General features: G+C 49.3%; 1 protein-coding gene across 1 annotated transcript in view; it reads left to right on the top strand.

Annotated features, from left to right (window-relative positions):
• LOC134433363 (zinc finger protein 665-like) overlaps positions 1 to 15,658 on the top strand; it is a gene marked incomplete at its 3' end in the record, with an annotated part of 144,169 nt that overhangs the window by 6,586 nt on the left and 121,925 nt on the right. The window contains exon 2 of the mRNA XM_063182221.1: positions 2,801 to 3,470. Within this exon, the coding sequence (XP_063038291.1) occupies positions 2,801 to 3,470 (670 nt within the window). The remainder of the gene's footprint in view (positions 1 to 2,800; positions 3,471 to 15,658) is intronic.

Here is a 15,658-nt window from a genome sequence, read left to right on the forward strand (position 1 = left end):
GAGAAGGTCGGAGAGCCCCCCCAGCCCCGAGCACCCTCAGCGGTGAGAGGGACACAGAGCCCCTGGTCCCCAGCCCTGCACAGGCATTGCCTGAGACCAGAGGGATGGAGACCCCTCCGAGCATCCCCCAGGGTGAGGGGACAGAGACCCCCGAGCATCCCCTGGGCTGAGAGGGACAGAGACTGCCCTGAGCACCCCCTGGCACAGGGGTGAGAGGGAGGGAGACCCCCCAGGCATTGCCAGGGGTGAGAATAATGGAGACTCCCTGGGGAATGGCCTGAGGTGACAGGGACAGGGACATACCTGGGGGAATGCCCTGGGGTGACAGGGACAGGGACAACCCCCCCAAACCCCTGCCAAGCATCCCTCAGGGCGAGAGGCACAGAGACCCCTCGAGCATCCCCTGGGCACTGGACAAAATAATTTGGCAGAAATCAAACTTGACTCTGCATAAATCACTTTGATGAATATTTGATTTTCCCACAAGTCAGATGTGATGAAAATGCAAACGAATCCCAAACATTAATAAACTGACTGTACAAGCAATTTTTGACAATTCCAAGTTCCACTGGTTCCTGCACAGCTCCAGCTCAGCTGCTAGCACATTCTGATAAAAGTGTGAATTCAGCCCAAGACAGATATCATTAAAAGGAAAGGAAACTCTTTGTAGCTGTCACAAAGGCGACAGGGATGAAGAGAAAAATGATTCTCACATTTCGCAAAGCACTCAAGCCTGGGAATTCAGGAGTTATTTGGGAATTTAGCTACTTGAGCTGAGCTTCTTGTAGGACTTTTAGCAGCCTTGTGTTCCTCACCATGGGGTGAATGAACCTTGTCAGTCTCGCTGGTATCATTTGCTCCCTTTCCTCCAGTGATTTGAAAAAACATTTCAAGGAAGGATGTCACAGACATTTTTTCATAAAATCCTCTCTTTTAGGATTTGTCCTTTCTGGGAAGCTGAGGCCCCAGAAGAAAAATGCAAACAATAATTATCTGCTGATTTGGAATATAACAGGAGCATCTGTGATTGGTCTTCTGTGAGTGTTTGGATTTGCTGACCACTCACGGGAGAGTTGGTCCTTGCTTTCTGCTGGACACAGAACTTTGTTATTCATTCTCTTCTTTCTATTCTTAGCTTAGCAAGCCTCTGCAACTTTTCTCTTTATTCCTTTTAGTATAGTTATAATGTATTATATATCATATATCAATAAATCCAGCCTTCTGATCATGAACCAAGACTCTGGTCCACTTCTCTCACCCTGAAGACCTTCATCAGGTCGCTGTAATAGAAGGACAACAAAATATTTTCTTTACTCTCCAGGCCCACAAAGGCGATTTACCTCATCAGTTCTCCCATAAGTCACTCAGAGGAAGCTGCAGCCCAGTTTCAAAGAGTTCCTCCAGAGAGAACCACAACTTCCTCAGAGGAGGGAACCATGCTGTTGTCAAAGGCACTTGGGGTCAGAGAACAGTGCCTAAACTCACTGTGCCAAAATAATTTCACAGTCTGGTGAGTCTGGTTAAGAAAAGTGTTAGATTCCTCTGCCCCAATTAAGGTGATAATGAGACCAAACCCAAAATGAATTTTATTGAAAAGTAAATGGGATAGAAAAGGGGGGACAGGAAGGGAATGACAGGAAAAAGAGCCCTCCCCTGGGACAGGGTAAGTGTGACATTGTCCTCTGTGTGGTGGGGGTTTTACAGCTGAGCCAGTTTGGGTAAGGGGGGTGGTGTTCACCCCCTGAGCAGGGATTACCCCACTGTTTCAGGTTGCCATGCAAGATGTAACCAAATGCATGTTTTCAATCCCCACCTTCAGCAACTGCTATAAACAGGTGGGGCAGTGTTCTTTATCTCTTCCATGACTCAGCCCTGATAACACCCTTCAGGGGAGATATCTTCTGTGAATGGGTCATTGATTGTCACTGCAGGACTGATAAAATTCCATCTTCCCATTGTGGGATGCTCCGCCCAGGGGGAGGATCCAAGCATTCCTACCTGGATATAAGCTGAGACTTGCCACACCAGGAGCAGCTTGCCTACTGGATTCCCAGAGGACAAGAGCTCCATAACCACCACTGGACCTCCAAAGGAAGACCAGGCCCTTCTGCACGATCACTGCTTCAACAGAATCACCTTCATCTCTCCAACAGGACTGCAGTCACCATTTACTGGGACAGCTGCCACCACCCTGACCAACAGGGTGTCAGGTTATATCCTGACTCTGTCAGTTTAAGGCAGTGTTTCTGTATCATTGCCTTGATCTTAGTTTTCTTTTAAATTGTAATTCTCCTTAAGATGCTCCAAAGGTTTGCCTTCAAACCAGTACAAAAGAAAATGGGCGCACCCTTTGTTTTCTTCCCAAACCAGGATTTCCCATTCCCAAACCTTGATTGGATGGAGAAGGAGGCTGTGAGGAAGACGAAGGAGCCCCGGGACACCCAGATAGGTGAGGAGGAAGTCAGTTTCTATTTCCCCCTCTCTCCTGCTCCATCTCCCAGCCCAGCACAGGCCCCGGCTGCAGGACAAATCTGCTGTCAGCCCTGTCCTGCCAGGGATGTACTGGAGGGATCTCCTTCCCCTTCCCTCTGGCATGGAGGCAAATCCCATCCTCTCCTTGTCCTTCCTTCCCCAGGGAAGAAACTGAGGATGGAGACCAGGGAAGAAAAATCTTCATGGCAGAACCTCGTGAAAGAGACCGTTTTGTGTGATTCTAGCACACAGGAATCCAACAGGGAAGAAAAACCTCAGGAATCCCCCATGAGGAGGGGCTCCAAACCCAGCCCAGGGTGCTCTGAAGAAGAAAGAGCCACCCTGAGCCAGGAAGGTGGACAGAGCTTCAGCCAGAGTTCAGAGCTGGTGGTCCATAAAAAGCTTCATGATGGGGAGAAGCCCCACAAGTGCTTGCAGTGTGGGAAGAACTTTAGGTGGAGCTCCAACCTGATCAGCCACCAGATGATCCACACTGGGGAGTGGCCTTACGAGTGTGGGGAGTGTGGGAAGGGCTTCAGCTACAGATCCAACCTTGTGACCCACCAACGTCTCCACACTGGAGAGAGGCCCTACGAGTGTCCCCAGTGTCAGAAGAGGTTTCCGAGCAGCTCCAATCTCCTCCAGCACCAGCGGATTCACACTGAGGAGAGGCCCTTCCTCTGCCCTGAGTGCGGGAAGGGCTTCAAGCGCAACTCCAACCTCATCATCCACCGGCGCATCCACACTGGGGAGAGGCCCTACCAGTGTGCCACACGTGGGAAGAGGTTTCAGACAAGCTCCCATCTCCTCCTGCATGAGCGGATTCACACGGATGAGAGGCCCTTCCACTGCCCCAACTGTGGGAAGGGTTTCAAGCACAACTCCACCCTCATTACCCACCGACGCATCCACACAGGGGAGAGGCCCTACAAGTGTCCCCAGTGTGAGAAAAGCTTCACCAGTAGCTCTCACTTGACCAGACACCAACGGAGCCACCAGTAAGGGAAGCCCTGCAAATGCCAAAAATGCAGGAACAGCTTCATGCACCACTCCAGCTTCATCCCCCATTAGAGGGCCCACATTGGGAAGAACCCTGGTGATCCAGTTTCCCTGTGGTCTATGCTGGAAAAACACCTGTCCCTTTTCCTGACCTTGCCAAAGACATGATGTGGGACGGAAGAACATGAGGGTCTGGCCATGGCCGTGTCATTACATTCACTCGCACCTCAGAACATTGCCAGGGGCAGGAAAGGGACTCCCTCTCTCTCCCTGAGGAGAAGGGTGTCCTTTCCAGACAGGGGAAATTGTGGCCAGGAAGAGCCTGTTGTTGATGTATTAGTTTTCCCAGTAAACTGTTTCATTTATCCCTTCTGTTATCAATATAATTTCTTTTTCTGTTTGTTCCTTATCTCATTGTTGTTCCCAATAAATTGTTCTTATCCCAGCCCAGGATCTTTGCCTTTTGTCCTTTCCATGGGAGGCGGGAGGGCAGCGAAGGCAGCACGGTTTTAGCAGGGGCAGGAAATTGGGGAATCCCATTCCTGAACCCTGGCCCCTGGAAACCGAGCATCCCAGCTGGTCCCAGCCCTGGTGGCCATGGCAACAGCCTTGGGAGCGGGTCCCTGGCTGGGGCTGTGGGAACCTCTTCCCTCTGGTGCCCAGGGACAGGAGTGGAGGGAACGGCTGCAGCTGAGTCGGGGCAGGCTCAGGTTGGATGTCAGGAAAAAGTTTTTGCCCAGAGGCTGCTGGGGCCCTGCCCAGGCTCCCCAGGGAAGGGTCTCAGCTCCACGGCTCTCTGAGCTCCAGCAGCATTTGGGCAGCGCTGCCAGGCCCAGGCTGGCATTGTTGGGGTGTCCTGTGCAGGGCCAGCAGTTGGACTGGAGGATCCTGATGGGTCCCTCCCAGCTTAGCCAATTCTGTGGTTCTGGGATCCCGTGAGCCTGGGGATGGGGCTGCCAATGGTTGCCATGGCAACAGGCTGTGGCTGCAGGCCTGAGCTGGTGTCCATGGCAACCACCCCAGCATGGGGTCTCCATGGCGAGGCTGAGGGTCTGACCATAGCAACAGGGACCTGGTGATGGTTGCCATGGAAACTGACCATAGCAACAGGGGGTTTGTGATGGTTGCCATGGAAACTGACCATAGCAACAGGGGCCTGGTGATGGTTACCTGCTAAGGATCAGATTTGTCACAGGCCCTCAGAGGGGTTCCGTGGGGACATTCCAAGAGTCTCCAGGCTGTTCCAGAGCTGGAATGTCACAGGCACAGACAGGGGCTCCATGGAGACCTCCCAGGGCCTTCTGAGGATGGTAAAGAGCCCTGTGGTCAGATGCAGTCACAGCCATTCCATGGTGACATCCCAAGTCACCTTGGGCTGCAAAGGCACCGATCTGTCACAGGCACTCACGGGGGTCCACGGTGACATCCCAGGAGTCCCCAGGCTGCCAAAGAGCCGGGATGTCCCAGACACTCACAGGGGTTCCTGTCATGGGCACAGTGGGAGCTTCAGCAAAAAGCTTTATTTCTTTATTGGAGAAACTCCTCCTGATACATGAGGTGCAGAAAGTACACCCAACAGCCACCATGGATCCTCAAACCCTTGCAGGGCTCCTAGACTACTAAAATTCCTTCTAAGAGAGGAGACTGGGAACAGCTGGATCCAATCCCAGCCCAAGAATTTGTCAAAGGTTAATGTGTAAAGGATTGGAGAGGTGGAATTGAACTTTACCCCAATTTGTCTCACAGGATTAATGATGGAATACCAGATATATTTGTATAAATACAGCTCTGATTGATTCTGATCATGATCGGACAGAAAGATTTTAACCTGAGCTATTTACTCCACAGTTCAGGATCTTTATCAAGTATTAGAATATAGTGCTCTAGGAAGCAATTTTGAAGTCAACAGATTGGTCTATGACATCTGAGAGTTTGTTGTAGAAGTCACTGAGCAGCTACAGCATCATACAGGAGATTTTGTGACATCACAGAGCAGGCTGTGGCACCATGGCATGGCTGGATGACATCATAGAGCTGACCGTGAGGTTCAAAGTATGTGCTGTGACATTAAAGAGTGCCAGTATGACAGCACAGAAAAGGTCTCGTGGCATCACTGAGGGGTTTGTGACATCACAAAGCTGTCTGTGACATCATAGTGTGAGGCAATAGAGCAGTCTCTGCCATCATTGAGGGTGGCTCTGTGACATCAGAGAGTGGGTTGTGACATCACTGGGTGGCTGTGTAACATCATAGAGCAGGTTGTGACATCACAGAGACTTCTGTGACATCACAAAGCAGATGTAGCACATCATAGGGTGGCATCTCATAGTTAGCTGTGTGAGATCACAGGGGCTGTGTGCCAACCCAGAGTGGGCTGTGACATCACTGGTGGCTGTGTGACATTGCAAAAGAGCTGTGTGGCATCATAGGGGCTGTGACATCACAGGGGCTGTGTGACATCACAGGGGCTGTGTGACATCACAGGGGCTGTGTGAGGTCACTGGGGAGGTCACTCTGCCCCGGTCCCCTCACAGCTCCCCCCAGAGCAGTCCAACCCTGCTCGTGCACAGCGGGTTCCCCTGTCCCCCCGGGTCCCCCCTCCCCCAGCCCCGCAGCCTCCCCCAGAGGATGTTCCATGAGATTGACCCCAGAGCCTGACACGGGGACGGGGTTCGGGGCCCTGGGGGTGGCACAGGGGGGACAGGGACCCTCCGGCAGCATCCCCATGTCCGCCAGGGCCAGAGCTTGGGCCAGGGCTCCTTCACCCTGTTATGAATGAGGCCTTGAGAGCGCTGAAGAAATCCCCAGCAAGGGAGCAGCAAAAACCAGACTGAATATTAAGGGACAGCAGCACAAAGTTCCTTGGCAAGAGTCACTCTTCTCCTGACTGGACACTTCAGGCACAACAAGGAAACAAAGCAACAACAAAACCAAACAGAATCCAAACAATCAAACCAGAAATGAGCTGAGAACTGTACCAGTGTGTGTGAGACACAAGGACAGTGAGGGCAAGGATAAAATGAATAAAGAAATAAAAGCTTGACAAAGGTCAAACTTAACAGGACTTCACTGATACCTTAACCTTAACTGATATCTTCAACTTCACAATTTAGGAAAAGAACAGCACTTAACAGAATTTAACCTCACTTACAACCAATGACTTAGAGATTTATTAGTGGAATAACATTAAACAATATTCAACTTAGCTTACAACATAGTAAACTTTGCAAAAAAAAAAACCTCATAACTTATTTGTCATGATGTAACCTTACTTACAGGCCTGACTGACTCAGCTATCCAAGGCACTACAAGCCCTCAGAGAGCAGCATTTCTGCCACATTTCCCTAGTACAGGCACTCCCATGTACACACAGACACAAAAATCAGTGCTAGACACCTGTAAGAAATCCTCCTGAGGGCAGGCAGTGCTCACTGTGGATCCTTTGGCATCTCCCCAGCAAAGGCCAAAGGGTTGAGCCTGGAGGAGCCTGGAGGAATGGGGGGATCAGCGCAGGCTCCATCATTGTTTGGGATCCCCAAGTGCAGCAAACGGGAGAGTTCCCAGCTGGGAGAGGCCCCACTCAGAGGGAGTCGCTGGCCCAGGAGAGCTCCAAGGGCTCCTTTTGGAGCGCTGTGTGCAGGGCCTCAAGAGAGGGGCTTCAGTCCCAGCAATGGTTCATCCTGGCTGCACTTGGCATCAACAGCTTTCTTTGGCAGTGTGAGAACAGGGATGTTGTGCCACTGAGGGAACACAAACAGTTCCCAGGGCTGCTCCTACAGAAACCAGGAGCTGGGTGCGCAGCAGCAGTGCCTGGAACAGACAGTGTTTGTGATGAGCTGCAGAGGAGCTGAGCCCAGGGGCTGTTGGCCAAGGCCGAGGCCCAAGGAGCATTTCTCAGCTGGCAGGGCAGCCTGAGAAGGGGAGGGGGGAATGCAGCAGCACAGGGTCATGGAACCAAGAGACCATTGTGACACTGTGGGGCCCTGTGACACCAAGGGACCATTGTTATACTGTGGGGCCCTGTGAGACCATGGGACTACCTTGACACTGTGGAGCCCTGTGACACCAAGGGACCATTGTGACACTGTGGGGCCTCATGGAATCATGGAGAGCACTGTGACATTGCTGGGCTTCATGGAACCAAGGGGATCGTGCTGACTCTGTGTGGCTCCATGGAATGTAGGGATCGTTGTGATACAGCAAGACCACATGGAGCCAAATGTTCATTGTGACATTGCAAGTCCTTATGTAATCATGGAGAGGCCATTGTGACACTTCACAGCCTCATGGAACCAAGGGGCCATCGTTACACTGTGGGGCACCATGGAGCCAAGAAGATCATTGTTACACTGAGGGGACTCATGGAATCATGGAGATCATTGTGACACTATAAGGATCCAAAGCATTGTGACACTGTGAGGCCTCATGGAACCAGTGAGACCATTGTGACCCTGGGGGTCACCACAGAACCAAGAGGACTATTTTCATACTATGGGGCCTGGTGAAACCAAGAGGCCTTTGTGACACTACACGGCTGCATGGAGCCAAAGGTCTATTGTGACATTGCAGGTCCTCCTGTTATCAACGGACCATTGTGAGACTGTGGAGTCAAAATGAGACCATTGTGACACTGCAAACCTCCAGGGTCTAAAGGTCCATTGTGACATTGCAGGGCTCATGGAACAGAGGAGTCCTGTGACATTGTGGAGCCTGGGGAACCATGGAGACCATTGTGACACTGCAAGGCCTCATGGAATCAGTGGCACCATTGTGAAACCTGGGAGCCACTGTGACACTGTGGGATCCCATCGAACAAGGGGTCCATTGTGACATTTCAGGTCTTCTTGTAATCAAGGAGCCATTGTGGCAGTGTGGAGCCCCACAGAACCAAGGCACCATTGTGACACTTCAGGGCCCCATAAAAACAAAGGAATACAGTACAGGTCTGGCTGGTTTGACCACCCAAGAGGTCAGGCTGACCTTGGCATGTTGAGGGTCTCATCCACTATTGAAACAGTGGTGCTTCATGCTTTCCTTCCTATGGAAAAGATCTGACATTCTGCTCCAGGCACGTATGGCCAGAATTGGAGTTTCACCTCCAAATTTCCTTATATCCAGGGATTGTTCCCATAGGAATATTGCCAGGACAAGTCTGGATGGCAGTGGTTTCATGAGGGTCACCACTCATCTGTTCCCAAAACACTTGGCAAGATGTCGAAGGAGGGAGACCAGGACACCAGATGGTCATCAACAGGTCCCCTTTATTGAAGAAAGCATCAGACACTTATACAGCAAGTAATAAGCTTATGAATATTCTGTAAGCCAAGCGATCTATTGGGTAAACTATACCATCAACTCTTCCTCATTCCTTTGGGCCTACGTTCTCTATTTCTTACATCTCTCTGTCCACTCGTTATCATACTCAGCTAGGCCCAAGGACACGCTATCTTGCAGGTGCAGGACTTGGAATTAGCCACGGCCTTGTACTTTTCCATTCTCTAGTCGGCTAAATTCCCAACAGACACCCTGCCTGCAAAAAGGGCCTCTGCCCTAGTTAGGACATCTTTACCAAATTGATTCGGCTGTGTCCCCTCTCCTGAAACCACTCTTTGACAAAACTCTCCACACTTCCCCCGTTTTGTTCTTGGGCAAGGAGGCTAGTCTGCCAGGTTCTTTCTATCATTTGGCTGACCATGTTTTGAATACAATTTAAGATACAAGGCAAAATAAGCAAAAGCATCAAAATCACACCCAGTATCTCTATAGCATATGTCACAAAGTTTCTCAGCCACAGTCCAAGTCCTAAGTTTTTAAGCCATTTGTCAATTCCTAAACCCTCTTCTTCTTTAAGATTGTGAAGTCCCTGCTATAATTCTTTTATCTTTGCATGAATAGATACAGAGTGATTGGACAAATTCATGCAACACATTCCCTCAAACTCTTCAGATCCATGACCTTGTGCTAAAAGCAAAAAATCTATAGCGGCTCTATTTTGCAAAACAGCATGATTAACACTTTGCACATCTGCGGTTAGCATATCTAAAATTTGTGACGTCTTGTTTAGCTCATCCTTGGCCCAGCATCCCAATTGCTTTGCTAAGTTCATAGCTTTATTTGCAGCTCCTCCTGGCAAGATAGTTGAAACTATCTCTTGCTTTAACTCACTCCAAAACTGTGGGTCTCCTATCTGGCTGCAGTCTAAGTCATGCAGGCTGCGTCTCTTCCTGCTTGAATTTTGACTCAATTGCATTAATAAAGACACATTGGGGTGAAACAGTGACAATTTTCCCAAATAGCAAGGTCCACCCTGTGGCCTGGCTGATATACCATTCCAAGCTCTGTCTCCACAAATTCAAAATAACCCTGTGGGTAATTTCATCAGTGCCGTGATGTTAGTGCCGTTACATTGGCTATAAAGCTGCTGAGACACTGTACCCAAATTCAGGGATGAATCTAGGGTAGCCCATGCTCCTCTATGCTGATTTAAATTCTGGGGATCTAAGGGATCGAAACTGAACCATCCACCGTTTGAGGTGTTAGTCATACTGGCGTTTGCACTTCCGAAGATATCCAACTCCTCTGGAGGAGAGTACAAAGTAGTATTAAGTGATAAGATTATTAAGCACTGGCGGTAACCGTCACTTTGACTTGTAGTGTACCCTTGTTGTGTGGGTAACCTAATGTTTGTCATATTCTGCATGCATAGAGTTTGGTTATCAATCAGACTACAAGGAGACCACACTGGAAGCCCCACCAAGCATGTTCAAAATGGGTTAGTAACTCCTCCAAGGCTAAGACAAAGTGATGATTGGTTAGTTTGATTAGCAAGCGTTATCCATATGTTATCTCTTGGCTCCTACTGCCCCATCCGTCACAGCACTGAGCAGTATAACAAAAATAAGCCTCATTTTTCTGTTTTCTTTCTTGCTTTCCTTTTCTTATCTGTCTTTAACCTCATCGATTCTAACTCTTGCAATCTCCATCTCTGTAGGGCCTCGATGCAGGAGTCCAATGCCTGATCGGGATCTCCTCTGATGGGTCCTACAACCGAATGCTGTGTTAAAGGCACCAATTTTCTACACCTAGCAGAAGCTATGTATGACTTACTTTGAGCTTTAACTCTTTTCACAATACACTGTACCTCCCACTGGTAATAGGCCAAGATTTTCTGCTCGGGAGACTCATAAAGATTTAAAGCTAGAGCTGTACCTAGTCCCGTCTGTCTCCTTAGTTCCCTTTGCCAGTCTTCCCCCGATGCGTAGCCATGCTTGCAGGTGTTACACCATAAACCCCAGATCCCAGACTGTTCTAACCAAAAGGTTTTACCACAACCCCCACAATACAGAGCTACCCACGCAACACAACAGGGGCTGTGACACTCAAGGCAGCGCTCCCTTGCTGGTCCTTTTATGTGGAAGGTCGATAGTGCTTCAACGTTGTCAATCAGCTCCCTGGCCGTCCTGTAGCAGCGTGTCACTGCTCTGTCCACTGCTTTCGAGTGTCCCTTCAGCTGCAGCAATAAGGGTTGTAAAATCAGCAGCAGCTTCTTCTTCAGGCACTCCTTGTCCCCCTCCTTAAGGTTGTTCACGAGATGCTGCATTAAAGACAGGTTTAGTCCACTTGGCAGACACCCACAAAGGCCCTGTTGGTGAGGAAACACAAAGATATCCCCGACCCCAATATAGCACTTTTGAGAGTTTTTCCCATATCCCTGTGCTTGGGTTCTACACCCAGACCTCTGTTTCCTTAATAGTTTCCTGACCTGATCTCGGGTGATGTTTAACTGCAGGGGGGGCATCGTCCTCCCCAAAAATACATAAATGATTGATCACATACAAAACCTTAGCCAGGCATGCTTGTGGATCCTTTAAATCCTGGTGTTTGTCAATATATTGTTTGAGGGTACCATTTGCTCTTTCTACTATCGCCTGTCCTGTGGGGGAATGCGGAATACATGTCGCATGCTTGACAGACCATTGGTCCAAAAACTTTCAGACTCTAGCACTTGTGTAAGCCAGACCATTATCCGTTTTGATACCTTGTGGGACTCCCATAACAGCAAAGCAGCTCAATAAGTGCCTGATCACATGTATCGCTTTCTCTCCTCCCTGAGCTGTAGCCCATATATAATGGCTATATGTATCTATCGTAACATGCACATACTTAAGCCTGCCAAACCTAGCTACATGCGTGACATCCATTTACCATTTCTCATTCATTTCTAAACCTCGAGGATTAACTCCGCAGCCCAGACCTATTCCCCCATTATGATAACTGCATATTGGACATGCCCAGACAATGGCTTTAGCTTCTGATAAGTCCAAATCAAAGTTCCTCGCCAACCCTTTTGCATTTTGATGATATCTACTATGGGCTTCTCTTGCCAATGTATGCTTATCAACAGGACAAGAGTTATCAATGGGTAAGGTAACCAACTTCTCTGCATGCTCATTCCCTTCCCCCAGACCTTCAGACCACTTATGACTCGTCATATGGATTACAGAATACACTGCACTTCTATCCTGGAGAGCTTTCCTTAATTGAACCAGTAACTCATACAGCTGTTTGTTATTCACTTCCTTAATTGCTGCTCCTTCTATACGTCTGGCTACTCCAGCGACATACATGGAGTCTGTGACCATATTCAAGGGCTCATGCAGGTTAGACATTGCCCATACTACTGCTAACAATCCTAAGGTTTGTAGGCTGTCTGCAGGGTCTGCTGTAAGAAGCTGATGCTTCCATTGTCCTTGTTCTTGCCAAGTGACAGCAGCACATCTCAATTTCTTCCCTGCGTCTGTGAAGTCTGTGGTGGCTCCTTCTATGGGGCGCTCTCTTCTCAGCAGCTGAGTGATCCAGTCCCATTCTGCCATCCATTGCAGGACCCTGGGCACTAACTTGCTCGTCTCTACCTTTGCAGATGATGTCAATAATGCTTCCTGTAAGTCCATTGAATTAACCAGGTACCAGTCCAGCATCTCTTTTTCCATGGATAACCTAATGGTGGCAGGTTCTCAACCGTCCACTTCTAATTCTGAGATGGCCTTTTTTAATCAAAACAGCCAATTGTTCAATTTTTGAAAATATTGTTCTTTTATGTTGTAATGGTGGTGACAGCCATTCCAATATCCGTATCTCCCCCGTTTTGTTCTCGTATTGGGAGACAGGGCCAAGCAGGTGACAAGGGCTATTCCAAACGGTGAGGTCAATAGGGCAATCTAGTTGTCGACGAGACACATATCCTTGTTGTACACAATTACTGATTTGCTGCAAGGCAAGATGGTGTTCCTTCATGAGGCACACAGGGGTAGTGGGGTCAGTGCCCTTTAACAAGGGTCGCAGGGTTTCCAACAAGCGATTTGGTATTCCCACAATGGGTTTAAGCCACTGTAAGTCTCCTAGCAACTTTTGAGCATCATGTAAAGTCTTAATGTCCAAGCGCAGTTCTAATTTTTGGTGTACCACTGTTTGGTCCATTAGAATCCATCCCAAATACTTCCATGGTTTCGTGGTCTGAATTTTCTCTGTGGCAATAACAAGTGAAGATGCTGCAAGAGTGTCTCTGATGCTGTCAACCTGTAAAGGGGAAAATGGCTGTTGCTGCACAAACAAGATGTCATCCATGTAATGATATATTATGGTAGCTGGCCACTGCTGACGTAATGGCTGTAATGCAGCGTCAACATAAAGCTGGCATAAGTGGGGGAGTTCCGCATCCCCTGCGGCAATGTCATCCATTCAAACCTTTTGTCTGGTTCCCCACGATTTATTGCTGGTAGGGTAAAGGCAAACCTCTTCGTATCATCGGGATGCAGCCCAATAGTGAAAAAACAATCCTTTAAATCAATGATTAGAAGTGGCCAATCTTGTGGGATCATGGCTGGATTCGGAAGACCAGGCTGCAAGGCCCCCATCAGTTCCATCTGGTGATTCACAGCTCGCAGATCGTGTACCAGGCGGTATTTCCCTGACTTCTTCTTGATCACAAAAATGGGCGTGTTCCACGGACTCGTTGAGAGTCGTAAATGTCCTTGCTCGTATTGTTCCTTCACCAATTCATGGGCATGCATAAGACTCCCCTTTCAAGGGCCATTGCTTAACCATCACCGGTGTATCTGTTTTCCAGGTGAGTGGAATGGGGAAAGTCCCAGCAATGGCAATTACCCCAAAGGGTGGTGATTGGTCAACACCACCCCCAGCTGTGTTAAAACATCCCTGCCTATCAGGCAAGAGACTGTAGGGGGCAACTGAATGACTGAGAACACAATGGACACTTGTTGCCCATCAATGCGCACCGACAGAGGCGGTGTTTTGCTTGCCAAAGTAAGTCCTCCTACTCCTGTGAGCATATTAATTGATGGGAGCAGGGGCCAATGCTGTGGCCATGCTTCTGGCGATATAATGCTGGTGTCTGCTCCCGTATCCAATAATCCATAAAGGGTTATGCTCTGATATCCATGGGTAATCTCAACTCTTTGTTTTTGCCTCTCTTGTAGATCTACAGTCAGGAGTGTAACACCGGTAGAGCCAAAACCCTTTCCATCATGCTTCTGTCCAGTAAGGGATGGAATACCCGATGTCATCTGCGGTAGCAGTACCAATTGTGCAACGCGTTGACCTTTTGTTATTTTAACTGGGGGATAAGGGGTGTAATGATTTGTATTTCTCCGGTATAGTCCGCATCTATGACCCCAGGCAATACAAATAGTCCCAGCATGGATGTCGAGGAACGTCCTAATAATAATGCTCCACATTTTTGTCCTTGCAGCATGAGAGGACCGTTTACTCCAGTTGGTATCCTTTCAGGCCGGTTCGTCATTAAAGTGACGTCTACTGCGGCTGCTATGTCCAAGCCAAGGCTCCCCGCTGTTGCTGGCTGCAGACAGGAGGTGGCGCTGATGTCACGGCGGCAACTTGTGTCTGGGCGCCGCCACTGAACGCGGTTCGCCGACCGTTTCCCGATCAGCGCCGGCAAGCCGTAGTGTTGTGGGAGCTGGATTGGCAGCTTTGGCACCACACGCCGGCTGCTCTACATTCTGGGCGCGTGTGTCCCCCATTGCTGCATCGGTAACATTTGGGGTATGTTCTCGAGCCTCCCTGCGTGACTGCCATTGAGCTGTTTCAGAGAGGAGCAAGAGTGGCTAACACCTGATTTTGAGTGGGCTTGTTTTTGCAGCCCTACTCCTTTATTGCATCCACTAAGAATGCTTGTGAGGCTGCTGGCTGAAATGCCATTCGCTCGAGCACTTCCTCAATGGTCCAATTTTCTCCCAGAGTGGCTAGCACCCTTTGCGTGGCCGGATTGCTATTCTATAAGGCACACTGCTTCAATAGCGCCTCCTTCATGTACTCTGCAAATCCAGCCCGGTCTATAGCTGCAGCTGCTTTGTCAATAGAACTCCCAAACGATTCCTCTCTACCTTGTTTTATGCCCATGTACGCCGGCAGCCTTCCTGGCTCTTTAACCCTTTCTATGGCCTCACGTACCAACCGCATGGCTTCTCTAAACTTATCTGCTCCTGATATCAACTGTGCCTCCGTGCGCAAGTATGCCCCTAAGCCCATGAGCTCATCCACCGTCACTCCATGCAACGGGTCCCCTTGAGCTCGCTGTGTCGCAACCGACTCATTAACCAAAGCTTGTCAATGTGCATTAAACAACAATTGCTGATGCTGAGTAAATATTAGCCGCACTATTCCCCTCAAATCATTCGGGCACAAAATTTGCATATTAAAGAGATAATCCAGCATCTGCCTAACAGGTTCACTTTTCACCCCGAACTAACTAACCGTGGACCACAATTGAGATAACAACTTCCAGTCTAAAAGGAGTGTACTCCGCCAGATTCTGTTTGTGGTTCCCCTGAGCATCATACTATGGCGTGTATGTAACTGGACAGGCAAGAGCAGAAGCGGCCTCCATTGCCTCATCATCCCCCATTTGCATTGCCTCTTTTGCCAGAGCAGCCCAAGCCTCTCTCCTTTGTTTAGCCATCTCCCCCCATAGGTCACTGAGTGCCCCTGGGATAGGAACTGACTCTCCGAGAGTTTTGCGCTGTTGGCGCCTCTGCGCAGGCCGATTGGGTGGGGGAGGTGGCAGGCTCGGCTCGCACTCTCTGTGGGGAGGTGGCAGGCTCAGCTTGCATTTCCTCCAGGGGGGCGGCAGGCTTAGCCCGCGTTCCCTGTG

This window comes from Melospiza melodia, unplaced genomic scaffold, assembly GCF_035770615.1.
Source record: "Melospiza melodia melodia isolate bMelMel2 unplaced genomic scaffold, bMelMel2.pri scaffold_18, whole genome shotgun sequence".
NCBI lineage: Eukaryota > Metazoa > Chordata > Aves > Passeriformes > Passerellidae > Melospiza > Melospiza melodia.